This window comes from Syzygium oleosum, unplaced genomic scaffold (assembly GCF_021117445.2).
Source record: "Syzygium oleosum isolate NSW1041296 unplaced genomic scaffold, Sole_v2.1 Sole_v2.06, whole genome shotgun sequence".
Classification (NCBI taxonomy): domain Eukaryota; kingdom Viridiplantae; phylum Streptophyta; class Magnoliopsida; order Myrtales; family Myrtaceae; genus Syzygium; species Syzygium oleosum.
The window spans coordinates 4304411-4331502 of NW_026607490.1; the positions used below are offsets into that span (position 1 = coordinate 4304411).

Genomic DNA, 27092 nt, shown 5'->3' on the forward strand with positions numbered 1-27092 from the left:
TCATTGGCCGGCGAGTTTCCGACGCCGGAATAGGGGCAATTTTGTCATTTCCTTTTTCTTTTTTTCTTTTTTTCCTTTCCCGGCGACCGGCCAGAGGCTGAAGCCGGCGAGGGGCGGCGAGGGCCAGCCTCGCCGTCGCACAGCCATGGTGAGGATTGTTATGACACAGTGCACATGAACATGCTTAGATTTGCGTTGACGAACCGGTTCATTTGGCTTTTATAAGTCCAATCTCCAATGTATGTAGTTTTCCAGGGTCACGTGGTTGGAGCAGCTTTTTATCTATCGCATGGAGTTACTAAATTTTAAAATTTTTGTATGGTTCTTCCTTTTTATATTATTGTAAAACTTTAAAATTTTGTCAGAAAAATCTGGAGGAGTTCAATTTCAAGAGAATCGCTGGCCGTTCTCATAAATATGATGCTAATGCGTACAATCCTCGTGGAATTAGCTAAATTGGTTTAGCATATCGATGCCCAGAGACTGCAAACATGTGCATATGTTGAAGGAATTCGAAATAGTTTCTGTTGATTTACCTTGTAATCAAGAGTATGCACGCCCGTCTCCAAGATATGTTACGAATTGTCTTATCAACAAATCATGGTAAGGAAGGGTTAGATTTTGAATACAGTAATTTCACGCTTATAAGAGAAATTAAATACATTTTTTGTGGTTACTTAGAAGCCATTTTACAGAAAAACAACAATATTTTTCAGTATTTGGCTAAAACCTAAAAATGAACTGGAAAATATTTTCCATCGTTTGGTGTGGAAAATCTGATTGATTTTCTTAAGTAGACATTCACTGTTTGGGCACTAGTGACTTGTGCATAGATAGCCAGGATCCTAGGTCTATTTTCAATGGACCCGAGCATAGGCCTCGGCGCCCGAGCGCAATTGCTGGGGATCCAGGCACAAGCTCTAAGGTTTCGAGTCCGGCCCCAGTGAGCTTGGGCCTTGCCTCCATGGATTGAGGCCCAGGCGCTTAGAACCCAGGCCTGGCCTCGATGTACCTGGGACATTGGCACCAAGGTCTCAAGCCCAACCTCCGTGGACTTAAGCCCAACTTTAATGGACTCAGGCTTAGGTGCTAAGGATTCGGGCAAGAGCACCAGGGTCTCAGGCCCAACCTCTATGGACACGGGCCAAGGCTCCGAGTAGGGGTACCGAGGTCCTAGGCTCCGCCTCTGTAGACCCGAGCCCAGGCACTAATGTCTCGAGCCCCACCTTTGTGGACCTGGGCCTAAGCACCAGGTTCCAGGCCCAGCCTTTTTGGACTAGAGCTTGGCCTTGATTGACCCCAATGGTCCCGGCCCCAACCTTTATGCGTGGGTTCGCTACCAAGGACCCGAGAACGAGCTTCGGGTTTCCTGTGCCCAAACGTAAAGTTTCTAGTCCAAGTGTCAATATTTAGTTATATTTTGGAATTCATTTTCTTGAATTTTAGTATAGAGTTTCTATTGACTCAATTTTCTAAGCGATCTAAACGCCAGGAACTGTTTTCCATGATACAAACAAAGTCTTGGAAAGGGGTGGGGAAATTACCCAAACAATCCTAAATCTACAGCTTGGATGTCAATTTAGTCATAAACTTTCTAATTTTATCAATTTCGTTCTAAACATTCTGCACTAAATTCTAATATAGTCCTTTCTGTCAATTTCGTCGAAAATTACTGGCATGGTAGTCCAATTATTGCTTACCATCCTATGTAGCATACCATTGCGTTAGTGATTTCTAATGAAAATTAGCCAAAAAGACTACATTGGAATTTCAAATAAAGGTTTAAGACTCAATTGGCAAAAACGAAAAATTTATGATTGAATTAGTATCTGTACAATAAATTTATAACTGGTTGGACAATTTTCCTGAAAGGGTTCTTGTTGACCAGAGCTGTTAGGACACTTGTCAATCAAATCTAATAAGAAAAGAATTTTACTTTCAAGGCACAGAATATGCATAACACAAGAAAAATAACGTTTTGAAATATTTTATGCGAATATTTACCAAGTACTTTTAAAGCATTCCTTAACATAATCCACAAGAGTAATCATTTGATATTTCACATTGATTATAACAGAACCCAACTTAGTAGCTTCACCATCTTATAGCGAATATTTCAGTTCTTCTAACATTCATGATTGCCTTTTCTCTCTCCTTTTAAGACCAATCGAAAGGCGCCATGCGTCAAGAACACGATCAGGGACAAAACGAGCAAAACACCACTGGAGCGAGTGAGCCCAGTGGGGCGTACACCGTGGCTCGTAACCAATGTGGTCGATCGCGGCTCGCACGTACTCGTCCGCTGATGGGACAAACGTGGATTTGCTCTCTATTGACGCCACTTTGGATGCCATTCTTGTTGCCACATATAGAGGGACCTAAAATATGAAGAGTCGCAAAAATGAAACAATCGACTTATAAACTCCATTCCCAACTTCAATTTTGACACTTGCATATAGAGTATAAATCATGTCGGTATTTCAATAATCAGTCGAACAGTTCAAAATACGTTAAAATCCCATACGAAACAGTTAATCAGAATCTGATCAATTCTATAGAAACCCGTTAGTCTAGCATGATTGCTAAGACACTGTAGAGATAAATAACATGAGTGAAAGACCATGATCATCAGAGTTTTGATGGCTACATTCTTCTAAATGGTGAAGTGGTTTGAAATATTTTTGGCAGTGTTAGATATTCACATTCATTCTTCAAGCTATGTAGAAATGCAAAAGGATTGTTTCTATTTAACTTATGAATTTATTTGGTGATGTATGAAGTCAGAATCCTCTGGAAATGCCGAGTACTTTGAAACAAATAATTTTCACTAACGATTCATTTTGGAAGTAGCAAGGATTAACTTTGGAAGTGATTTGCAATCTTTCTTGCAATCTCATTGTCCTTGAGCTAAGATCTTGTAAAGTTCTTATTTTCAATCTGATTCTGTGTTCGCAGGTGAAGAATAGAGTTGTGGCAATCGGTAATACTTGTGGTGAGGTGGAAACTAGAATATGACAAGGGCTAATCGTGGTGCAGCATTGACATACCTGACACTGGAAATCAACGCCGTGAAGCTTGTATTCCACATGCAGCGATCTCGACAGTTGGTCAATGAAGCTACGTATATTGTTATGAGCATCAGGAAAAATAAAAATGATCAACGAATATAATTTGAACGGTTGAATTATAGAGTTGAAGGACTGCACTAAGGTCGTCCATGTGTACTTTTAGAGTTCATTTGGTTGGCTTGGAAGCGTGAAGGCTAACTTCTTGCCTCGCGTGTAATTCTGAATCCTAGGACATGAGATCCCAAAGAGAAAAAACCTCAAGATTATCCAAAGTTAGTATCTTTAAACCTTGATTAGTACCTTTTTATTTGAAGAACAAATTCGCAATATGCCGTAATAAGTAAGACTTCCACATGGGTTATGTCTATTGCAAAAGTGTATTTTCTCCTATCACGAAGTTTGGCAACTTTGAAAGGTCAAAAGTGTCGTAGAGAAGTATTTTCAAAAATTGCTTTCCTTGTTTTTTTACTGTGTCACATTACTTGAAAAGTTTTCTCTTGCTCACTTTATCTATGGGTTCAGTTTACATAACAACATGAAAAAGGTATTGTGATATCAATGTCGTGGTATCTACAATTGAATTAGTGGTCATCGCTTTGAGTTAGATCGTAGTGAGGCTGAATGGTTAGGGAAATTCTTAGCAGAAATTCGATTCGTAGAAGCCATAAGCTTCACCATTAGTTTAATGAGTTATGTCTCACCATTCTAGGTTCGATACATTGCTCTCTAGTGGGAATACCAACTTTCTATATATATTGATTAACTCATTTAAACTTATTGACACAAACACATTTAACAACAAGTAGTGTCGAAAATTTTCAGCCATATTAGAAACATATAAATGCCAAACATAGTTAGTGACTATTCATTGTTGTAATATTGGTAAAAGTGCACACACGTTATCTGTATGTAACAAATTTGACATGTAAGAAATTTTGCAAAATCATCTTACTATAAAATATTTGAATTATTAACGTATATGTATAAATTATTTACACGATGTAAAACTAATACACACATATATGGAAATAGAAAAATATTTCAAGATTTGGACTTTTTCAGTAAGATTCTTTTGTAAGATAGGAAAGATTCAAAATTTAAAATTGAAATAAGTGAAAGGTAAAGTAAAAAGATTAACTTAAGTATATGTTTGTCTGTTGATAGGGTATAACTAATTGTAGATATTTTGGAGAAAAGAAAAGGAAAAAGATTGTGATTCCTAGAAAGCACCGACAGATGCGAGGGTAATCACTATCCTAGCTCAAACTTGGTTGAATTGAATGCCATCTTTATATTCTGTTGGAACCAGAAAGTGCACATTCGGTAGCAGACAAACAAAATTGAATGAAATCTGGCAAGATTCAAGCCAAATAATAAAAGAATTGGCGAAACCTTCATGGAATCAATATTGGTAGTAATTGATAAGTTATGGACATTGTGTTTATGCAAATTAACCCAATATAAATATGGGTCAGGTCCAGATATATAACTCGCTAGTCAGAAAATCGATTGAAACTTGTGGCCGTAACTTATCTTCTTAAGTTATATAAATAATCAGTACTCCTTTATTTCTGCCCCATGCATGTGATGGGGATGAACATGTGGTGTACTATTTGGACAACATTAAAAACGTTAGACGTGGGTCGGTCAAAGTGATCTATCCCTTGTAACCATACACGCATATGGACGACGGTAAATTACTTTTCACTTTTGGTTAAGCCAAGCCACGATCTATTAATATTTCTCACCCTGATCTTGTCCCTCGGCTCGATTTAATCCCAAGCTTTTGGTAGAGTTAGGTCCTCGTGTTGGAATATCATGTGATCAACAATTTAGATGAACAGATGTGTAGCTAAGCCAAGATCGAGAGCTCACCACATTAATGTATCCCTCATTAATCCTTCCATCATGTTGACTTAGAGGACACTAAACCAAGGAAAATATGACTGATTATGAAGGGTATTTATATCACGGGTTAGGCTAAACAAAGTGATCAAATGGCTTTATGTTGTTAATTATGAGTAATTAGATCATAAAAGTTTGACCATAGCCAACCCTGCTCATATATACTCCAAGCCAGTAGTAACATTTGTTAAGGTTGGTTGGCCTATCTGCGGAATACATGACACGATTTTATCGGTTATTAGCAAATGTCAGAGCAATTATATGAATAGTCGAAATCGGATTATTATCATATGACTATGGTTTACTAGAATAATAGATTTACTAATTATCTTCTTCAATCGATCCTTTTTTCGTTCATTTACGTTGTATATAAGGAAAACTTCTACGAAATTTGTTCTTTGTGTTTCCGTGACATGGTATAATGGACAAAGATTGAACTGGTGACCGAGCTAGCAAGATAAACACTGAGACTTACGCTTTTGTAGCAGCATAAATTGCGAAGAGAGGGTGAGAAGGAACAACGGTCGCGGCTCCCGAACCGATACTCACAACCGCGCCTCTCCTCCTTTGGACCATCCCCGGAACCACCGCTCTCGTAACCCTGGCAGTTCCCTCCACATTCACTCTCACAATCTCCCTCCACACTCGTTCCTCGACCTCGTGGAAGAAGCACGCGCCGGGGTACGTAATCCCCACATTGTTTATCAAGACGCCAATATCTAGACCTCGTATCGCCTCCTCGATCGACCGAACGTAGGACGACGCGTCCTTGGAGAAATCCACAGCCACAATCCTCGTCTCGATGCTGGGAAAGCTCGTCTCGATCTCGTTCGAGACCGTCTTGAGCTTTTCACGGTTCCGGCTCACGAGGACGAGGTTGAGCCCTCTCTGGGCCAAGTGGAGGGCGAAGGCTCTGCCGATGCCGTCGGTGCAACCGGTGACGAGAGCCCAAGGGCCGTACTTGACGAGGTCTTTGGGGGGTCTGAGGAAGGTGGAGTGAACCCATTGGAGGAAAAAGAGGGCGTGCTTGAGGAGGACGAGGAAGCCAAGAGATGAGAGAAGGAAAATCCATGGATCTTGTGCTTTGTTCTCATGAGGGTGATCTGTGCATGCCAAGTTCATTGCGCATGCGTTTGTGTCTGTGAAAATGAGTTAGCTAGAGGGAAGCGTGATTGAGCGCTAGAGCTTAAATTTATAAGGAAACAAAACGTTCAGGACAAGAGAGGTTGTTTAGACTCGTTCTAACGAAATAATTCTAATGATATTTAAGAATATATACTGAGAAATTCAACTTTTAGAAGCGAAAATGGTCATTATAGTGTGATTGATACAAAAAGAAAGAAATTATCTCTGACGAATGCTAATAATCATCGCAATATGCTTCAATTGGAAACTCTAATTTTGTCGCTTTTCAAGCTTACAAAAACAAAAGGAAACTTAATTTTCGAAGGTAACTTTGTTGAGCAATATAGCCTGCACCGTCAGTGTAAAGAAATGTTGCGCATTTGACTTAATTCACCCTTGAATCGAGACAGTGACTAGTTACAATACTTAAAATCGATGGTGGACCAGACAGTTCGTGGAAACTTCCCTTTACATTGATAGAATATGCTCTAGTGCTCCATCTTTATTTTGCTTTTAAAATTGTTGAACAAACTTCTTTACCTCCATAGAAAGAGGGGGCAAAAGCTCCTTGAAGAAAAAAGTTTTCAGAACGATATATATAAGCATTAGTTAGCAGCATAGGATACACTATTGTTTTTTTTAATCTATACTAGCACATAATCAAAGACCTCCTGTTTTAGGGAATATCAACTAGTTAATTTGTAAATATATTGTTTAAGGAGAAAATGGGTAATTTAACAATTCCAATTTTTCTCTCACATATTTCAACATTGCAATTTGAGTAATTTCCATCTCCAAACAACCTCCCTAAGAAATTCTCAAATCTTGAAACACGTTTTACATTCCTCATATATATGTACAATTATTCTTGTTGTATACTGTTGTTAATGATTTTTTCCATTACTTAATGAATCGATTCTTTTTCTAATAAAGTGCTCTACTTAATTTTTTAGATGTCATTTTTTTGCCGAATACAAATCATGTGTGCACATTTTCTAGTTATGCCGAAAAGTTTCCCTTGGGAGAATAATTTAAAAGAACGCGTGCATCTTCTAAATTTATAGTACTGTTCTCCAGGAAAGAATTCCTAAAATAGGAGTACTTCGTACTTGGACAGCCTACCGATGAAAAGTTTCAATAAATAAGCCTCGGTGTTTTTTATAGCATGCACTAATTTGCGAGAGAGTTTCCTAACTTTTTCATCTCTATCAAATGCTTTATGGCTCCAAATTTTATTGGCAAAAGTAATATTTGGAATAAAATTAAAGATCTTGACCCAAAAAGAAAAGAATAAAATAAAGATTTGTCTGCCAAAAAGAATTAAAAATTGTAAGAATTACAGCGATTCTTTTCGGCTAATTTAAAATTACAAAGATTTGCTCACGGTAGAAACTTACAAAAGCTCAAAGGACTTTGAAGCATTTATATGATGAAAAAGCGCATCTATGACAGGTAAAATTCGAGTCTATGGAATACTTAACCTCAGATGGTAAGGCACAAGCCGATGCCGGAATGCATAGTGTGAAATTTTGCAGGACCACAGTCAACTATATGAAAAACCTGAATTATTAGATGAAGGCTTTATTTAAAACTAATTACTTTAACACTTCCCCTCAGTTAACAGATGGACTTTGGCCTAAGACTGAAAAATGTGGAAATATTCCATACGGGAGGCAAATAGAGACTTAGAACAATTTGGACTTGAAAATTTTTTCTCTGTGGTACCTATTGTTTTAAATGTTAGATGAAAGTGTTGACTAATATATTTAAGTTCATTAACACATAGCCCTAACACAGTATTGTTTGCACTCAGTGACGTGGCGATTAGGATTTGCATCGTGAATCTAATCCACACATATTCGTTCATTGACTACAAAGTTTGATTGAGCATTTTGATGTCTACAGTAAACGGTTCTTTAGACATATGCACAACCTGCTCTGAATGGCGAAAGATGTCTCGAGTTTTCAACAATAATGAACCACATGTCCGAGTGGAAAAGCTACGCCGTGTGTATATAGTACTGGAGATTGCGAAATTGAGTAGTTCGGTTCACGATTCATGCAGCTCACTTGCATGTCCTGAGGAAGTCCTTGCAAGACTAGGACAGAATTTCGATCGCATACATGAGGGGCTGATGGAAAATGATGGGAGTTGTTGATTTTCACATGATTCTTCTGAATCCTTCAAAGCAAACCCCATTCCATCACTCATCAGCAACCCTGAGGCGACTTGTAAGATTGGTGAAAGGCATTGAACGATCTCTTGTGATGTGCACAGAACAGGGAATAGGACCACACAACAAGCCTTCAATGTCAGGGGTACCAAATTTGGAATGCCATGCACTCAAAGTTGTACTTTTGAAATAGCAATAGAGCATTTTCAGCTATCAAATAAATTGCGTGGCCATGATATTGAAAGATGTGCACATTTCACCCAACGAAATGATGATTAGGAGGTAAAAAATTAATGAGGTTAGCTGGAACGGTTGATGACTAGGGTTTCCTTTTTTTTTTTTATGTAAAATCAACTCTTGCGCACAAGGGTCAAGTTCATCTTCCCGTGGGTTCGAACGCAGATCATTCATCTTCTCGCATCCGCTATTGATTATTCGAATTTACGATTATGGAGAGGTCATCACTCGGCATCATTCACGGCCCATTGATCAAAAGTAGGCAAGTCCCATCACTGTAACCCCATGTTGAAGTGCTAAAGGTCCATAACTCATATGCCTAAGTGAGATGCAAATAAATGAGATACGCACCATCATTACGACCGAGTTCAAGTGTTGATCTTGCATTTCAAAATACCAATGTTTTGGATCACAAAACCATTTTGTTTACATGTGTCGGATTGGATATAGATGTAACTACGTTTCACTACAATTAAATGGCATGCACAACTCTATTTCATAAGTTGAATTACACCATTTTCTTCCCCAAGAACGAGCCTTGATTGTAGACAAGGTCACATTGCATCTTTGCATCTACAAGGTGCAATCAACACTTGTGGGGCCAATAGCCCTTCTTGGAATGTCTATGCCAAAAGTAGCCAAAACCTTTCACGCGTGTCCAGTTGGAGGTTGGACTTCAATTATCACCTAGTGTCTCATGAATACCTAGTGTTATGGCCCCAAATTATGGGTACCCGCTCATGTTATAAAGAGACTTTCGCTTGCCGTTTGCCTTGGCCTTAGAAAGTTACAACTTTCATGGAAGAATCGTGTTTTCCTCTATTTCTAATTGGAGGAAGTAAGTTTCCCTAACCAGTTTTCTGATTGGTGAGTTACAAATATGGATATCACCCGTATTTATATATGGTAAGTTTGCATATGGATAATAGCCATAACTTTTCATCCGCCAATCAGAGGCATGGAAACTCATATAGCTACCACTCTTATTATTTTTTTCCTTATTGTGCTACAACACGATGTAGAACATCAGGATAAGACTCCATGAGCTTTCATTGTGCTTGTTTTTTTTTTTCTGTCTAACAATGGAGTTCCGAGAACTCTTCAATTTGTTCTTTTAGCTACATACTTTGATGGCAGAGACAATGGAGCTATTTTCTATCTGTTTCGCCAGGTGATATGCTTGAAGTACCTAATTTGATTACGGGAATTTGCTAATAAAAGAGAAGTTACATATCTCCAGTTGACAGTTCATTATCGTGGGAAAGAAAACACTAACGAAATCATTCATAATATATGATCAGTAATGCATGAGCAAGGGAATGACTCTGTATTAACTATCTAGAAGAAACAAGTAAATAAGGTTCACATTTATAGGACATTGATGTACATATGATACAAAGAGCACTTCAAACAAGTGCTGATGAGAAGTGCATGTTTATGCTTGCCTTGACTTGCAGTAGATGCACTTGCAAGCACCTCGAGCGACGTACAGATGAACCAATCATTAGTAAACTATCCAAGTCAGATTAGCTAGGATGTTTAATTCCGACACGCGACCAAAGTCGTTGGTCAGGTGATCGACTCTCTCTGTAGTATTATATAACCTTGTGTATGAATTGCTATATCGTGTGCTTCCCTTTCCCTTGTATGCCATCACTCTAGCATTATTTATTGTTTCCATGCTGTATAGATGAAAGCCATGTCAGAGGCTGCATTGGACACGAATAGCTAGATTGCGAGTGAAGAGAGATGCTCATTGACAATCTCCGGTATTTTCTTTCCCCTTGGCTCAAATTGGATCTGTATGTCCACTACTGTGGTCTGAGTCCTTTGTAAGATATTCCTGGTGAAAGGGGTCGTCTGCGCTACGTACACCGCTCAATCTAGGGGAGAAGTTCCAACCGGTCATTGTTTCCATCTCATGAGTGTCCGATCTCATGCTTGCTTCCTCTTTAAACTTCAAGAAGAACGTGGAAGACCAGTAATCTTTCACCAAATTCTTCAAGAGCAGGTTTCAAGAAAAGGACAAAACCATCCTTAGAATATGTACTAACAAAGGGAAAGGAGCTGATTTGTTTTTTTTTTCATTTCCAAATACACATAAATAAGAACATATTGGACAACGTACCATTTTCATGAGCTGCAGCAATTCATTTAGCGCATTGTTGAAGAGATCAGGATGTGCTAGATTAGAAGTCGTCAAAATATCTTGTCGGCATCGGTAAGATATGTTAATCTCCATTGGTGCACCTGTTTAAGTTCAGCAAAAACGTGAGCCAGGAAAAGCTGAATGATCAAGCCAAACACGAATCACGATGTATGCACTCCGACCATTGCTTTAAAGACTGCAGTATAAGCATACAGAAACAAAATGGCCAGTATGAGCTCAGACTTCAGTCAGGAGCAGTACTTGATCAACTTCGACTCTTTTTGTAGCGACTTTTAACTTCTGGTTTTTTTTTTCCAAATCTTACGAGTTCACAATTTTCTTTTTTCTTAATTTAAAATATGTGAAACCTTTATTAATGGTCTTCTATTGAGATGCAAATTTATATATAATTTTTACATAATTTTGGAAATTATGATAATCTTGGGAAATTAAGAAAAGATACCTTTGACTTTTCAGAAGTCCAAGCAAACAAACTTCACAGAAATGTTCAGTTCTACATTTCATGAACTAGATAGTTCTCCTTTGCATAAAGTTTGAACTACTTTATCACATTCTATCGCAATTTCTCTGCTCGGACTAAGGCAACAAAAAGAAAAAATGGCTATAGAAATTCCGAGTCTACTTGCCAGATGACAGAACTAGACTACATATTCGAGCACACACATATCGGTTAGTATTTTCGATATAGGAAGGAAGTGAACTGAAAATGCTCCAGATGACTCACTAAAACTTGATTCCTAATGACTTGAGTCAAGAAACAAACTTCTAAAGATCACAACTGATGCTTGGGCCAACCAAACAAACATAGTGAAATTGTGTAAGTAAGAAGTATCCATTACCATCTTTTTATTGCTAAACAAAAGTTTATGTTACCATGTAAATATTATACGTAATAAAATTAGATTTCATGCATAGCTAAGAGTCAATTAAGAAAATTAGCAAATAATTGGACAACAACTTGCCCCCTCTAGCTGTCCCCCTTAACTTTACATTTTTTCACTCGTAGTTCATTATTATACTTATTTTCATGCAGAGAACTCTATCCTTCGATGCCAGTCAATAATCTATGTGAACTTTAAGATTAGATTAAAGAGCAGCTCATGCAATCATTGGGTTAACATCAAGAACAAATTTCCTTCAGTAAATCAGCAACCTGCAGTTATATACTTATCGATGATATCTCTGGCCATGTAGATTCTCTGCACGGAGTCATTTACAGGAATTTTACCAAGCTCATGGACATCATCATAGAAATGCACGCTCTCCCCAGCCAAACAACTGCAAACAAGCAAAGGTAAATGTGCAACACCTTTAGTCCCCTTAAGTCGTAATGAGGAAAGATAGATGCTTGAAAACTTTTAACATTTAAAAACTTCTCTTGTCTGCCCCAAGAATTGTGAATCTATTAAACGTGAAACACCCTTAGTCCCCTCTAGGTTGTAATGAGGAAAGATACATGCTTTAAAACTTTTAAAGCTTCTCTTTCTTTTAAACTAAATGAAATGAAGTTACTTTAATGCATTTACAGGAAATTGTTGCATCAGAAAACAAATTATATACGTTGACATGTGAGTCCCGCAGAAATTGAAGCTGTACAAGACCTGGCATTTGGCAGAGAGCTTTTATTTGAGATCAATATGAGAAGGAAAAACAGACCTATCCGCGAATGCCATGAAGGACTGACGAAATCTTTTGTTCAGAAGAAGTTCATCCAACGGTTCATTTGGATCTATAGCTTGACTTGGCTCTCTTTGCATTAGAAGACCACTGTCTGGTATTCCAAGAGCCTGACCCATTGTCTCATACTTCAAAGGTTCTCTTTTTCTTAAGCTAATTTGAGACAGGAGAGGTTGTGACCTTGAAATGGAAAAGAAAGCTAGGACAAGAATACTCGACTGCAAAAAAGACATGAATTATAAGCAAATATGTGAACTTCAAGGTTGAATCTGAATATACAATTACAGAAACCAGGGGCTAAAAAAATAATGAATCGTTAACAAAGCAAACTGTGACTAAAAGCAGAAATCTTGAGACAACTTGTAGCCATCCGATTTCTTCGTGGATTTCATTCAAAACATAAGCAGCTATCCATACTCGTGCATTGAAAGGAAGCACCAATGAGAAGATAAGAACACGCAGGGCAGTTTGACCTATTTAAGACTGTACAATTCCAACAAGTGCCGATACAAGGAGCTGAGCAATGCGTTTCCTATACAAATTTCAGTGAAAAGTAAAAATACAATCGTGTTAATTACTGTTGCAATTAGGCATCTGATTTCTGAGGTTTGATTTTTAAGTCAAGCTTCACATAGCATATTTTCAAAGAAACATTGGGTCAGCTTACCAATAGAAGCAGAGACAATTTAATGAAAGGACGAGGCAAAGACAAATTATCTTTTGAAATAGTATCCTGAAGAATCTTACCAATAGAAGATGCAGAGACAACTATTCCTCTCCAGAGATCTCGGAGTTCATTAAATTTGAATTCTATATGGCGAATTGCTCCGGTGAATGCAACAAGAGTGGCGACATACAACGTGTGGAAGGAGACTACTGGGATAACCCATTGAGCACCCATGTGACAATGATTATTCAGAGGCTGCTTCATATGAATAACTACAGCACGAAACGAGCATTCCTGTCAAAGCTATGCAAATATCTAGACTGAAACTCTATCACTGCCCATGAGCCTCATATACTTACAACCTATTTCCTATGGTGCTTGACAGTACATGATTCTGTTGCAAAATTTCGTAGTAAGACAGAACAAGAATAATGACCCAAGCAATGATGGAAACAAGATTCTCGTTATGCGAAACATGCCATACAACAGTCACTTCCGGTGAAAGGTGTAAACTAACCATCCTCCAATGCCCAGGACAAACACAACCACCCCACCCACAAGCACACAGCAGCAAATAATTCCGCTAAAAAATGCAAACGCGTCTACTAAGGCAGCTTTCCTCATTGCTTATGCAAGCATAAAAGTTCTCTTTTTTATTCTCCCTAATGAACGGTGACCTCAATTGGATATATTAACATCTAAAACTTCTTTTTTCTTCTAATTTCCCACAGACAACGTAATAGATTATCAACCTTTTCACCCGGGAAAGTATATTGTAAGGTGCCATTGAGTGCCAACAATCCTAATATACTATCAACCGCATATCAGGAAAAAGGTCTCCTGGCTTTCATTTGCAAATAACAATGGATGTATGATACTAAATAACTCAAAAATTCGGAAGTTCTTACAGGCTGCCCCAGCAAACCATGGCAAGAGAAATAACGGAAGACAGACATGCGACCTCATTGGTGGTAAACGCCTCCTGCAAAGTAAGCCATTTGGTGACACAAACTCTTTTATAAAGACACGGAGTACAGGATGTAAAAAGTTAAAACAAAGCATAAAATAACCAGAATAAAAATGTGTGGATAAGAACATAAGAGTCTGAAAGCGAAGCACATCATAATGCAACGCCCCCCTTCCTCCTGATTGACTGCAGCATGACTGCTTACCACCTCCTCCATTATTTCTTGGAGAAACCAACACATAGTATTCCCTCCCTCCCTCCCTCCCTTTCCACACACACACCCACCTCCCCTGACAGATGATATAACTCTTTGAATTTATTGCTGCAGGAGCAAACTCTAATGTCCCTTCCTTTACACTTACTTGCCAAATATGAAATACAACTGGAATGCCTGTACTATACGACAGCTGAGCAGCAAACCAAATCCAACTGGACCTTCAATCCAAACTGGAATCACCACATGTTCAAATTGTGTATTAGTCAGACACATCCAGATAATGAAGAAAGTAATGGTGACAGCAAAACTGCAATAATAACCTGCCCAAAGGTAGCAAGACTGCCACCAATGCCTCCTTTTGAATTTCAGCAGATCAACGGACATCTGCATAAACCACATACCACGGTAATTGCCGCTTTCCTTTTTGACGATCATAAAACGACTAGGCTGAAAATGTGTAGGATATGAAATGTGTGTACAACCGTACCACAATTGATAGTATAAGGTTACAGCTGGCAAAAACTTGAAACATAGGAATCCAGAAGCCGCTCCCTTTTGTCCGAGAAAATTTGTGGATAACAAAGGGAAGGATTGATCGGTAAAGAAGCCGGAGGGCATAAGACTACTAAGTTAAACAATGATGAAGATAAAAAGCACAACCCATCTCCAGTACACATTAAGAGTTAAATCAGAAACTGATCAAGACCATTTAATAAATGTAGCTCCATTTGGCAACAAAAAGCACAAAACCGTAGACAACACACCGACACCCTCTTAAACTTAGGACTTAGGATTAGATAAATCTCTTCCATCATTTTGCTGCATAATGGGCATTAGCTCCTTTTCTGCTGTGAATAATTGTAACTGGTAATTAAAAAAGAAAGAACTACTACTGCAACTGTGTAATCAAAGAAAAGAAACCAAGCCAGAAAAAATTGACCACTATAACCCTCCACCAGCTACTTCAGTTGCGGGCGGCACTGCTTACACCACCACTCTGCTGAATAATAACGGGACTCCTCCAAGTCATCGTTAGACGCATTCTGCAATCTTTCTCGATCCTGTCTCATTTACACTAGCACCTCCAAAGTCCTTTGTTGCAACCCTTAGCCCAAAACCCATACTAGAAGCACCACAAACAAGTTTCAATGGGTGGTTCCCGGTTCCATGGTGGGAACCGCCCACCCAGACCATGCTCACTCCTAGTTTCCACAAATTTATTTTGAAGATGCCTCACACGAAAAGTTGCAGACATCAATACCAGTGTTATAGCTAGTTGCAGAGGGCTTCGAAAGACAAGGACGTAGCTATAATATGAAATCGCAGGATGTGCAGTGAACTGTGAAGTGGCGATAAAAGGGGGGCCGAAACGAGGCATCGCGCGAATTGGTGAAGAATACTAGATTCAACCTGCACCAGTTGAAGCCCTTTCTTGATATAACCACTCCCGTGATTGGTTTTTTTATAGGATTCATCCTCGGAGACACAGTGTCTGCAATATGCCCGAATATCTTAATCGCCTTGCCTGGTGCTTCAAGCCTTGTCGAGCACCTGAGACTGAGCTCGGAGAATCTTGGCGACAGGCTCGTTGATGCATATGCGGAAACATGCTTTTTTAAAGAGTCTTGTATAATCATATGGATTCTCCGAAATAATTGCTCTGAGCATTTTACGAGACTGGAATTGACTTATACTCGTGTGTCTCTGGTTAAAGCAAAGCAGACCGAAGAGTCGGCACAGGACAGGGGGTAGCAACATGTGCCAATGTCGAACAAATGATCTGATCAGATTGCTAAAAACTCGGACGTGCTTCGATTTGGTGAACAAGGAGGAGATGGAGAAGAGTCCGCGAGCAACTGCAAGTGTCACACCCTTTCAACTAGAAAGGGATGACATGACCATTCTTCGACACGAAAGATGCAACCTCAAACATAACCAACAACCTGTTATCAATATATATATATCAGATAAACCAATTGATTACAATATCATAGTTTATATAATCCACGAGAAAAAATATGTACAATTAGAACTCAGCCAATCTAACAAACTATCAACAACCATACATATAACTCCCAAAAACATACCCAAAATCTAACTCCCATAAGTCCCTGCGATAGCGGCCGCTAGCCGAGGAACCTGAAAAGATTGGGAAAGAGAGTGCTAAGCAACTACAGCCGAGTGAGTAGTACATATCTTTCTAAATAGATCGAGCAACCACTATGCATGTATACAAAGCAATATCAGAACTTCATAACCTCAATTCAAGGTATAAAATACATATCGAATCACATAAGAGTTGTATTTCAACAAGTCAAGTCCATTGATCAATCTCTATAAAAATCACGTCAATGGTCCATACCATTAACTAAACTATTGCTCAATATACTACCATGGTCATCACTCAACGCCTTGTGACAAAGCGACCAAGATTCCCCTTTGGCAAGGTTTCCACTTACAAAGCCGGTGGCTCGGCCCAGAAGGATATTTCAAACCAATATACATACCCGAAACCCCTACCCTCCAATAATCTACAATTACAAATCCATAAACCATTTCATAAATCACAATATGTATCCCCAATCATTTCATAATACGTTTACATAATCAATTCATAATCCATTTCATAAATCAGGTTCACAAAGCACATTTCATAATATGTTTCTCAAACCATTCTCAAATAGCCGAAATGTAGTGAATACCCGATCTCACTTTACACAACAAAAATGCTCCTTTTAAACCATTTTTGCTTTTACTTCAAAGCACGAGTTTTACAAAACCAAAAAAGAGCATGAGTTTTACAAATGGCACCACTCACCTGTGAATACCAAAAACCAATAACGCACGAGCCAACGCTCTCGTAATCTTAACAATGAAACGAGAATCGACGTCAAAATCAAGTAAAATACTATAACGATTACAAATCAGCTAAAGTAACAAAGCAACTCATGCGCCAACAAATCGCACACCCAAAGCGATTATTCAAGTTGTTTGCAATACGAAGCTCGCACCCAAAACCCTAAAATTCTCACTCCAGCCAAACCGTTGTTTCAAAACAACTCCTATCGAATGGCTCCACAACACCATAAACCACAATTTCCATGAAATTCCACAGCTCGGCAACTCGAACTCCGCGGCTCGAATCTCACATAATTTCGAATTTAAATCATAACTTCAAAAATTACTTCGATTAGACAAACGAGGGACGCGAGCACTTATTGGATGGTGCAATACAAAGTAAATTCAATTTGACGAAACTTCCGCGGCAAGAATACGCAAAGCCCTCTCTCTCCTTTCTTCTTTTTCTTTCCTTTTTCCTCTTTCCTCTTTCCTTTTCGCTTGTGCGAGCTCTCAATTTTAAAATGCAATCCACCATGTTGCTTTATTAACTAAGGGCGCTTTTGGTAACGTTTCTATTTCTGGGAACAATTTCTTTTCAGAAATAGTTTTTTCTATTTCTATTTCCTGGATGAGTTTCTGAGCAAAAGAAACCCGTTTGATAATGACAAAAAATTTCTATTTTTGAAATAGAAACCCGTTTAATAACAATACAAATTTCTATTTCCCATAACAGAAATCCATTTGAGTGAAAAATTCATAAAAATGGAATAAAAAAATTAGAAAATTTGGAAAATTCCTAAAAATCTAAAAAAAATTCAGAAAATCCATAAAAATTGAAAAATTCCAGAAAAATTCATAAAAATTTCCAGAAAATAAAAAAAAAGTCCGATTTCGGGAAAATAGGAAATTTGTTGAAATTTTGTTCCAAAAAAATCAAAAATTTCAAAACTTTACAGAATGGCTTAGAATACCTGTGGCCACCCACTTTGAGTGAAATTTAAATTTTTTGAGGTGTCCAAAAAAAATCAAAAAATAAAAAAATTTCAAAACTTCACAGAATGGCTTAGAATACCCATGGCCACCCACTTTGAGTGAAATTTAAATTTTTTGAGGTGTCCAAAAAAAATCAAAAAATAAAAAAATTTCAAAACTTCACAGAATGGCTTAGAATACCCGTGGCCACCCACTTTGAGTGAAATTTAATTTTTTTGAGGTTTTTTTAAATTTTTTTGGGCACCTCAAAAAATTTAAATTTCACTCAAAGTGGGTAGCCACAAGTATTCTAAGTCGTTTTGTGAAGTTTTAAAATTTTTTATTTTTTTTTTAGAACCTCAAAAAATTTAAAATTTACTAAAAGTGGGTGGCCACAAGTATTCTAAGCCATTCTGTGAAGTTTTTCAATTTTTTATTTTTTCATTTTTTTGGGCACCTCAAAAAATTTAAATTTCACTCAAAGTAGGTGACCACAGGTATTCTAAGTCATTCTGTGAAGTTTTGAAATTTTTTATTTTTTTTGGGCACCTAAAAAAATTTAAATTTCACTCAAAATGGGTGGTCACAGGTATTCTAAGCCATTCTGTGAAGTTTTGAATTTTTTTATTTTTTTGGAAAAATTTCAACAAATTTCCTATTTTCCCGAATTCTGACTTTTTTTTATTTTTTGGAAATTTTTATGAATTTTTCAATTTTTATAGATTTTCTGGAATTTTTTTTAAAAAGGTGGCCTGCAGCTGGCGGCGGGGGCCGACCGGTGGCCGGCAGCCGATGGTGGCTGGCGAGAGGCGGTGGTGGGAGGCGGCTGGTGGCAATAGCGAGCGGCGGCGAGGGTGGCCGGCTCGTAGCAAGGGCGAGTGATGAAAATAATTTTTATTTCTCATTTATGTTTCAGAAATAGAAAAGTAGATTTTTTCTACTTCTTATTTCTGTTCCAAATCTATTTCCTGGCCAACTTTCTATTCCGAGAAATAGAAAAATCAACTAACGTTACCAAACGGATTTCTGTTCTTTTTTTGTTCCGGAGGATAAAAAAATAAAAAAATAAAGAAGTAAAAACGTTACCAAATGCGCCCTAAGTCTATTCATTCTTCTTCTTTTTTTCTTTTTCTTTTGGGCCCCACCACTAACTTTTTTCTTTTAACATACAAATATTACAGCAAGTGCGCGCTGCATCATCGCATTCGCTATAAAGCGTACAAACACGCTCAAAAGCTACTTGGGCAATAGTATAAAGTCGTCAGTACCAAAAGCACTTTGAAAAATTGTGATCATCCATCCAAATTTACCCTTCATTGGTTGCTCAGTCCGTTACACCCATACGATGTACTCCATGGCCCATGGCCAGCGGCCATAACTAATATTGATAAAGGTTTTACTAGCAAAATAGTTTTTGAGTTACTATGAGAATAATAATTTATTATGAGCCATAAATACTTGAAAGAATGGACCTCACAATAATTTGTAATTATTTATTATTTGATGTTTTATTGTCCCGAACAAACTGTTATTTTCACAGTAGATTAAAAACTGTCACCCAATCATTTCTCTGTTGATAATATCTCTGGAGTTTGAATTCGTGAAATTTCCTTATTTGAACTAGTTTTCCAATTTCGGTGGTTTTCTAATTTGAATATCGTCTCCTTAAAAGGAATTTTCTATTTTGGATCCTTTTTATGTACAAGAGGTGGGCTTATCGCAAGTGTTTTAAAACTAATAAATCTAGTTGTAAAACATCTCCTAAGACGCTTGTATATTAGGAGGTGGTCATGGCAACTATCTAAATGGTTGTTTCATAAGCACTGTTCTTGTTTAGCAGAGTATTCATTGGCCACGCTAGGTCTTTATGGATGATTTAATTGATTTTCTATAAGAGATAATGACACAAACAATCTTTGAATTTTGGCCTAATGTGAAATGTTGTCCCTAAACTTTTAATTTGTTCAATGTAGTCTCTGAACTTTTGTCTAATGTTCAATGTGGTCCCTAAACTTTTAGGGTGCGCATGAATACCATTCTGTGCCCAGGAACTATTTCTGAACAGAAATGATTTTTTTTATTCTGTGCCCGAAAATAATTTCTGAGTATTTGAAGGCGTTTGATAATTGTCCAAAATTTCTATTCCTAGAGTAGAAAAGAACAGAAATGCCTTTGGTAACTACACAAAATTTCTGTTCTTAAATAATATTTTAATAATATTTTGAATTGTTTAATTTTTTTTTCTTTCTACCCATTTTCTTCTTTGGCCATGGCCGGTCGCCGGCGACCCGCCACAGCCCAGGCCGGCGAGGGCGTCACGGCCTCGTCGGCCTGGTCGGTGTGCGTCGCGCGGCACCTTGAGGAAGAACAACACAAAAATAAGAAAAGAAAAAAAGAAAAAGAAAGAAAAAAAACTGGTTCTCAAAATGTCTTGAGAAACAAGAAGCAACTTTTTTACTTCTTGTTTCTCTTCCAAAAGCATTTCTCAGCACAAATTTTTGAAAAAATGTGCTCAGGAACAAAAAGTTTACCAAACGCATTTCTGTTCCCAAACTATTTCTGAGAACAAAAGAACAGAAATTTTCACTATTTGACACGTTACCAAACGGGCCCTTAATGGTATTTGTTCAACATAGTCCCTAAACTCATTGAACATTTTTATATAGTTAAAGGACTAAATTGAATGTGTACCAAAAGTTCGGGGGCAATATTGAATAAATTAAAAGTTCAGAGATTATATTTTTATATTGGGTTAAAATTCCGGGACCATATTAGACAAATTAAAAGTTAAAGGACCATATTAGATATTTGATCAAAGTTAATAGACTCTTTGTGTATTTACGCTTTTTACAAAGTGGAACCACTTGGAGGCGAAATATAATAGTGACACTGATGACAAGCCAATTGCCCCTCAACACTCTCCTCCTCCCGCCTCTCTCTCAACCGCCACGGACGGAGCTTCAGTCGCCGGACTCCACCAGTTCTCTCTGATCTCTCGGCCTCGCATCCTTTCCGGGTGAGATCATAGCCTCCTCTTGAACCCCAATTCCTGTACAGGAAGCATTGGATCAGGTTTTCTCTCGAGGACACGAGGGGTCATGGATTCTGAAGATTGCCCTGGTTTAGGAGGGCGGCCTGAGGATGAGGGGGCTGCGGATTCGGAGATGACCCATTTGGTTCCTGAAGATGGACAGCAAGTCAATGCTCCGGGAAGCAGCGCCGAGGGTCGAGGTAATTCTTCTTCTGGACGTGCTGGCGTTCTCGCCGTGGATGGGCCAGTTGTGATTCGCACCGAGTTATCCGAGCCTTAGTTTCTTTTCAAGAGGGTCTTGACGGAGAGGGTTTTGAAAGAGGAGTTGGGTAAGAACGGTGGTAAGCTTATAGTCATGGCGGTGCACGCGGTTATGCAGGAATCGTGTTTCGTCGCGCTTGATCCGCCGGCGACCGGAATGCCTGCTGCGGATCGGTTATGCAGGAATCCGGTTTCGTTGCGGTATAGTCTGCCTGAGCTTGTGGCTAGGAGCCAGGGTCTGAACATGCCCGAGAGTGTAACTTTGACGTTTCAGAGCCCAGGTCATTTCATCACTGTCTACGGATCTTTGGCTAATGCCAACTTGGGTTTGCCTAGAGTCTTGGCGGGTTTGCCCAGGGTCTGTTGTTTGGATATGCGCAGCTTTGCTCCTACTGTCGAGTTGATGCGGATGTGGGCGAAAGGCGATGACAATAATGATATGGAAGCGGATGAGGATGGTGGTTTTTGGTGTTCATATCCCGTAAAAAGAATGTTCGAGTTCTGGAGGATTGTGAAAGATTACTTGGCATTGCCACTGTTACTAGACCTAGCCGAAAGTGTTGGTTTGTCGCTCCCGTCTTATTTCACATGCCTTCCCACGGAACTGAAGCTCAAGATTTTCGAATCGCTCTCTGGTGTTGACCTAGCAAGGGTAGGGTGTGTGTGTTCGGAACTTCGCTATTTGACATCCAGTAATGACTTGTGGAAGCAGAAGTACATGGATGAGTTTAAAAGGAAGAGTAGAGAAAGCCAAGGGATGATCGATTGGAAGCAGCGTTTCGCACGGTCGTGGAAGAGGCGAATAGGGAGATACTCATATCGCCGCAGATTCCGTCATTGGTGGCAAAGAAGAAGGGAAGAGGGAGATACTCAGTTGGTCGCAGACCCCTTTACAAGTGGACCGGCAAGGGTGCGAATGCCTTGTGGTTTCGAGAATTATAGTCGGTGATTACAATCGGTTATCTGGTCTTGGGTTCCACCCCCTTTCAGACAGCCATTTCGTGAAGCTCAACTCTTGCTGAAAGATTTTGAATAGATCTTGATGACTGTCGCCCAATGGCTGCTGAGATATTATGGCACTGGACGTATATGAAATGGTTGCTGTAAAGATAGAATTAGCACTTAGCATGATGAGGATGTGTGCGGAGGTTGAAGTTTTACTGTCAATTTAGTTTGACAGAAGTCTTCGCTTTCCATGTTACCTACCGATACTGACTAATCCATTGTACATGAAGTTGTGTGTTCTTGACAATTACTTTCTTGTTTCAATGGAGTTTATTAGAGGTTCTCTTGGCAGAATAAAGTTGATTAAAGTTTTTCCTTTCCCGGCCATGAAGTTAATTAAACCTGACTTGATGTCACTGGTGCCTTGAGTGGTGATGATAGAAGTGCCTGCATTCTGGCTTATTAATGAGGTCTATTCAGTTCCAGCTAGACAATATAAACATACAGAAGCACTTGATTGCATCATACGATTCATGTTGTATGATCAACCTACTGCCTACTGGATTAAAATCAGTATTGCCGGCCATGAGTACATAGCTTGCTCTTACGACCGAAATTTAGACATCAGAGACCAGTGGTGCTATCTGGTGGCATGACGCCTCATCCGGGACATGTAACCAATTGAACACAACATTATGAGTAGCAATTACATCTTTCAAGCAATTGCATGAAGATAACAAGCCAACCGGCAACTAACACAAGAGCAACGCAGGTTACATGTAGCAAGTTGCAACAGAGATCTTCAATGAATTGCCTCGAGTGACTGACATTTTCTGCTTCAATTAATTCGAGGAGCTATTTGGGATATTCTCCCGTCGTCTTCGAGAAGCACAAATGGATCAATGTAGTGGGGTCGAAACACTTGCACTTGGGCCCTAGAGCTGTCAATATGGGTTGCTAACCCATATTTTATAAAGTGGTTCATAAATGATCAGCTCAAAAAGTCCTAAATAAATGAGTCTAAATAGATCTATTATTGAAACCCACTTTTGACTCACATGATGGTGGATTTCCATTTTTCATTGAACTTTTATCTTGGTGTTGCTCTATATTTCGTATAAACAAAGAGAAGTGAAAAAGGGCTTTGCCTTTAGAACATGCGAGTTGAGTTTTTGGTCATGGATGAGATTGATAGTATTTGGTTTCAAAGAGCATGGCAGGTAAACGAGATTTGTTCCTTACTTTAGTTTTCTTTTTGGGAGGACCAGTTACTAGGATATTCCCATATGAATTTGCTCTGATGTTTTCGTCGATCGGTGATTTCGGCATTAGCTTTTAGTCACGTGTTCTCCTTGCGCCGGTTAGCCGGGATTCGGTGTTTGTGCAAGGGCTATTTCGTGTTCTCCTTGAGCATACATCTGCTTTCTAAGTTTGCACGCTATGTGTTCGTTTTTATGCTTGATAGAAGTAAAAGTATGTTATTTCTTGCGTGAGATTCGCTGAGCTTGTGAGTCGTGTGTGTGAGAGAGAGAGCTAGTGATGGGGTCTGTGTGATGGATAGTTGCAGAGGGCTGGAAAACACAATGCCGTAGGTATAAATATGAAATCGCGGGATCCGCAGTGAACCGTGAAGTGGCGATGAAACGGGGGGTCGACCGTGACGAGGAACGAGGCGTTGCGCGAATTGGCGAAGAACACCAGATTCAACCCACACCCGTTGCAGCCCTTTCTTGATACAAACCACTCACCCTCGGAGACTGTGTCTGCGATATGCCCCAATATCTCAATCGCCATGCGTGCGGCCTCGAGCCTTGTCGAGCACCCGGGACCGAGCTCGGAGAACCTTGGCGCCAAGCTCGCTGATGGGGTGTGTGGAAACATGGTCTCCCGCGGTCTCGTATTATCATTATATGGATTCCCCGAAACAATTGTCCATGTTCAAACGGATATTCCGATCGCTAAAAACTCGGAACATGCTTCGATTTGGTGAAGGGGAAGATGGAGAAGAGCCCGTGAATACCGTGAGCTCGATGAAGCTCGAGCGGCTATAAGGAACGTTGAGAATACTCTCGAATTTGAATCTGGAAAGGAATTTTCTCCTTAGAGTAGATTTCCTAATTTAAATGGTTTTCTAATCTGAATATAATCCCCTAAAAAAGAATTCCCTATTTTAGAGTATTTTAGGTGGGCATTAGTTTTTAGCACAGGACTCGCAAGCGATTTGAAATAAATAAATCTCGTGATAAAATTTGCGAATTCTTTTGTGGGCACCTCCTAATACGTTTAAATATTCGGAAGTATTCGTGGCAACGTTTTTACGTGATTTTTTAACGGTTCAATATCACGAAAAACCTAAAACTTGTATATTTTTTTAGTCCGAACTAATTTTTTAATCACAAAATACACAAACCGGTACACATGTGACAAATTTACCATAAACTAATTTTTCGACTACTAAAAACCCCAAATTTATACACTTGTGACAAATTTTTCCTCCGTTAAATTGATTAATACTGCAAAAAACCACAAATTGGTAAACATGTGACAAACGGAGGGGTAAAATCCCAAATTAGTACACCCGTCGACTGTCATGTATCATCAAACTCAGTAATTTAATATTAAAATTAGCGAAAATTATTAAAGGGTAAATTTATCACGAGTGTACGAATTTTGATATTATTATTGATAAAAAAAATTAATTTGGATAAATTTATTATAAATATGTCAGTTTGGGTATCGGCGCCATTGGTCGACACGCACTCTTCGTGTTTTGCAGGAAGCATCGGATCGGATCGGGTCTCTCCTCAAGGGCACCGAGGGCATGGATTCTGAGAGTTGTCACGGTTTAGGACGGTGGCCTGAGGCGGCGGCGGCGGCGGCGGCTGCGGATTCGGAGATGACCGATTTGGTTCCTGGAGATGGACAGAAGAAAGCCGATGCTCCGATAAGCGCCGAGGGTCGACGTAATTCTTCTTCCGGAAGTGTTGATCTTGATGGCGCTGCGGATGGGTCGGCTGTGGTTGGCGGTAAGTTCTCGGAGCCTTACGTTCTTCTTAGGAGGGTTTTGAGAGAGGAATTGGGCGGCGACGGTGGGGAGCATAGGCTTCTAGTCGCGACGGTGGTCGCGGTTGATGCGGTGACCGGAATGCCCGCCGATCGGTTCCGTCTCCCCGATCGGTGGCCGCCGTCGACGGCGTTGGCCACGTCCGTGTGGTACAGTCTGCCTGAGATTGTGGCTAGGAAGCAGGGTCTGAACATGTCCGAGAGGGTACTTTTGAAGTTTCAGAGCCGTGGTCAGTTCATCACCGTCTATGGAGGTCTGCCTAAGGCCAAGCTGGGTTTGCGTAGGGTCTGTTTGGATGAGCGCAGGTTTGCTCCTGCTATAGACTTGATCGGGGTGAAAGGCGATGACGATGACGATGTCCTCATCGCGGAAGCGAAGGAGGATGGTGGTTCTTCGAGCTCGTGTCCCCTGAAAGAAGTGTTCGAGTTTTGGATGCTTGTGAAAGATGGCTTGGCATATTAATAACTCGAACCTTAAGTTGCGAATTGGTATGGTTTGGGAGAGCTCAAGCTAAGTTTAGGCTTAGTAATCTATTAGCCGAACCCTAGTGATGCGCCCACTTTGGGGCATTTCGGGGAGATCGCAACAGCTTGATAACTCCACTGAGGACTTGATAAAATTCTTAGTGGACTTAGGCCAATTTTATTTTTAAAAAAAATGTTTTGTTTTGTTTTGCAGGGAGAGCTGGCTTGCCGGTCCAGTCCTGTTTTGCATGGCTTCCCGTCGAACTGAAGCTCAAGATTCTCAAATCGCTTCCCCGCATTGACCTCGCGAGGGTAGGATGCGTGTGTTCGGAACTTCGGGATTTGGCATCCAATGATGACTTGTGGAAGCAGAAGTACGTGGAGGAGTTTGGAGAGCCGATGGCATACGAAGGGACGATCCCCTGGAAGCAGCTTTTCGAAAAACGGTCGTGGACAGTGAGGGAGATCAGAAGATGGAGAGCAAATGAAATCAGACTCCTTAGCCTTCCCCTTTTTAGAATTTGAAGGGGTCTCAGTACCTTGTTGTTTGAGGAATTACAGGCTGTGATTGTGATCGCTTATCTGGTCTTTTGGTTCCTCCTCCTTTCGGACAGCCATTGTCAAGTTCAACTCTTACCCTGACTGCAATCTGGGAGGATTAACTGCTGATGTGAGTCGGGATTTGAGCAGATCTCGATGACCGTCGCGCAATAGCTGCCGACATAGTGTAGCACTTAAGGTATTATGAAATGGTTGCTGTAAAGATAGAATTGGGTGCTTAGCCCTTAGGAAGATGAGGATTGATTGGAACTTGGACAAAGGTTGGAGTTTTACTGTTAATTTAGTTTTACAGAAGTCCTCGCTTTCCATGTTTACCTACCAATACTGACTACTCCATTGTACATGAAGTTGTGTGTTCTTGACAACTACTTTCTTGTTTCGATAGAGTTGATTAGAGGTTCTCTTGGCAGAACAGAGTTGATCAAAGTTTTGCCTTTCCCGGCCATGAAGTTAAATTAGAGCTGACTTGATTATTAACGAGGTCTTATTCAATTATAGCTAGACAATGTATACGTACAAGTCATTGTTAAGAGACACTTGATTGCATCCTACGATTCATGTCATATGATTGACCTAATGGATTATAATTAGTATTACAATGTGTGTATGGCTTGAGCTTACGGCCAAAATTAAGGCATCGGCTACCCGTGGTGCCTTCTAGTGTCGAGACATTGCACGTTTAAATGATTCAAATTATGTATTTACAAGAAACAGTCTCAGCGGCCTGCTTCATCTGGAACATGTAA

At 39.5% G+C, this 27092-nt stretch overlaps 4 protein-coding genes across 4 annotated transcripts; 2 read left to right on the top strand and 2 right to left on the bottom strand.

Annotated features, from left to right (window-relative positions):
• Positions 1-1995: 1995 nt before the first annotated feature.
• Positions 1996-6125, bottom strand: LOC115680224 (very-long-chain 3-oxoacyl-CoA reductase-like protein At1g24470). Its single transcript, XM_056312657.1, has 3 exons — positions 5449-6125; positions 3048-3117; positions 1996-2378 (listed from the first exon to the last, which is right to left on the bottom strand). Exons 1-3 carry the CDS (start codon positions 6093-6095, stop codon positions 2133-2135), a joined length of 963 nt encoding a protein of 320 aa, XP_056168632.1. The 5' UTR covers positions 6096-6125; the 3' UTR covers positions 1996-2132.
• A 3723-nt stretch (positions 6126-9848) lies between these two features.
• LOC130134670 (regulator of G-protein signaling 1-like) lies at positions 9849-15401 on the bottom strand. Its single transcript, XM_056312443.1, has 11 exons — positions 15282-15401; positions 14695-14829; positions 14528-14591; positions 14353-14437; positions 13932-14005; positions 13104-13295; positions 12687-12772; positions 12336-12574; positions 11833-11957; positions 10638-10759; positions 9849-10508 (listed from the first exon to the last, which is right to left on the bottom strand). The coding sequence occupies exons 1-11, from the start codon at positions 15399-15401 to the stop codon at positions 10299-10301; spliced, it is 1452 nt and encodes a 483-aa protein (XP_056168418.1). The 3' UTR covers positions 9849-10298.
• A 5495-nt stretch (positions 15402-20896) lies between these two features.
• Positions 20897-22636, top strand: LOC115665564 (F-box protein SKIP22-like). Its single transcript, XM_056312083.1, has one exon. The coding sequence runs from the start codon at positions 21407-21409 to the stop codon at positions 22259-22261; it is 855 nt and encodes a 284-aa protein (XP_056168058.1). The 5' UTR covers positions 20897-21406; the 3' UTR covers positions 22262-22636.
• A 2368-nt stretch (positions 22637-25004) lies between these two features.
• On the top strand, positions 25005-26711 carry LOC115666851 (F-box protein SKIP22-like). The gene is made up of 2 exons (XM_030588495.2): positions 25005-25283; positions 26000-26711. Exons 1-2 carry the CDS (start codon positions 25079-25081, stop codon positions 26308-26310), a joined length of 516 nt encoding a protein of 171 aa, XP_030444355.2. The 5' UTR covers positions 25005-25078; the 3' UTR covers positions 26311-26711.
• Positions 26712-27092: the final 381 nt, after the last annotated feature.

Bases quoted from the DNA above. Each gene is read 5' to 3' on its own strand.
- LOC115666851 (XM_030588495.2), top strand. From the start codon at position 25,079: ATGGATTCTGAGAGTTGTCACGGTTTAGGACGGTGGCCTGAGGCGGCG. The intron at 25,284-25,999 runs GTAAGTTCTCGG...TTTGTTTTGCAG, and splicing joins TGGGTCGGCTGTGGTTGGCG to GGAGAGCTGGCTTGCCGGTC.
- LOC130134670 (XM_056312443.1), bottom strand. From the start codon at position 15,401: ATGGTCTGGGTGGGCGGTTCCCACCATGGAACCGGGAACCACCCATTG. The intron at 14,592-14,694 runs GTACGGTTGTAC...TGGTTTATGCAG, and splicing joins ACCTTATACTATCAATTGTG to ATGTCCGTTGATCTGCTGAA. The intron at 11,958-12,335 runs GTCTGTTTTTCC...GCTTGTTTGCAG, and splicing joins TTCATGGCATTCGCGGATAG to TTGTTTGGCTGGGGAGAGCG.
- LOC115665564 (XM_056312083.1), top strand. From the start codon at position 21,407: ATGGCGGTGCACGCGGTTATGCAGGAATCGTGTTTCGTCGCGCTTGAT.
- LOC115680224 (XM_056312657.1), bottom strand. From the start codon at position 6,095: ATGAACTTGGCATGCACAGATCACCCTCATGAGAACAAAGCACAAGAT. The intron at 3,118-5,448 runs GTAAGTCTCAGT...CAATATACGTAG, and splicing joins ATTTATGCTGCTACAAAAGC to CTTCATTGACCAACTGTCGA. The intron at 2,379-3,047 runs GTATGTCAATGC...TTCATATTTTAG, and splicing joins GCGTTGATTTCCAGTGTCAG to GTCCCTCTATATGTGGCAAC.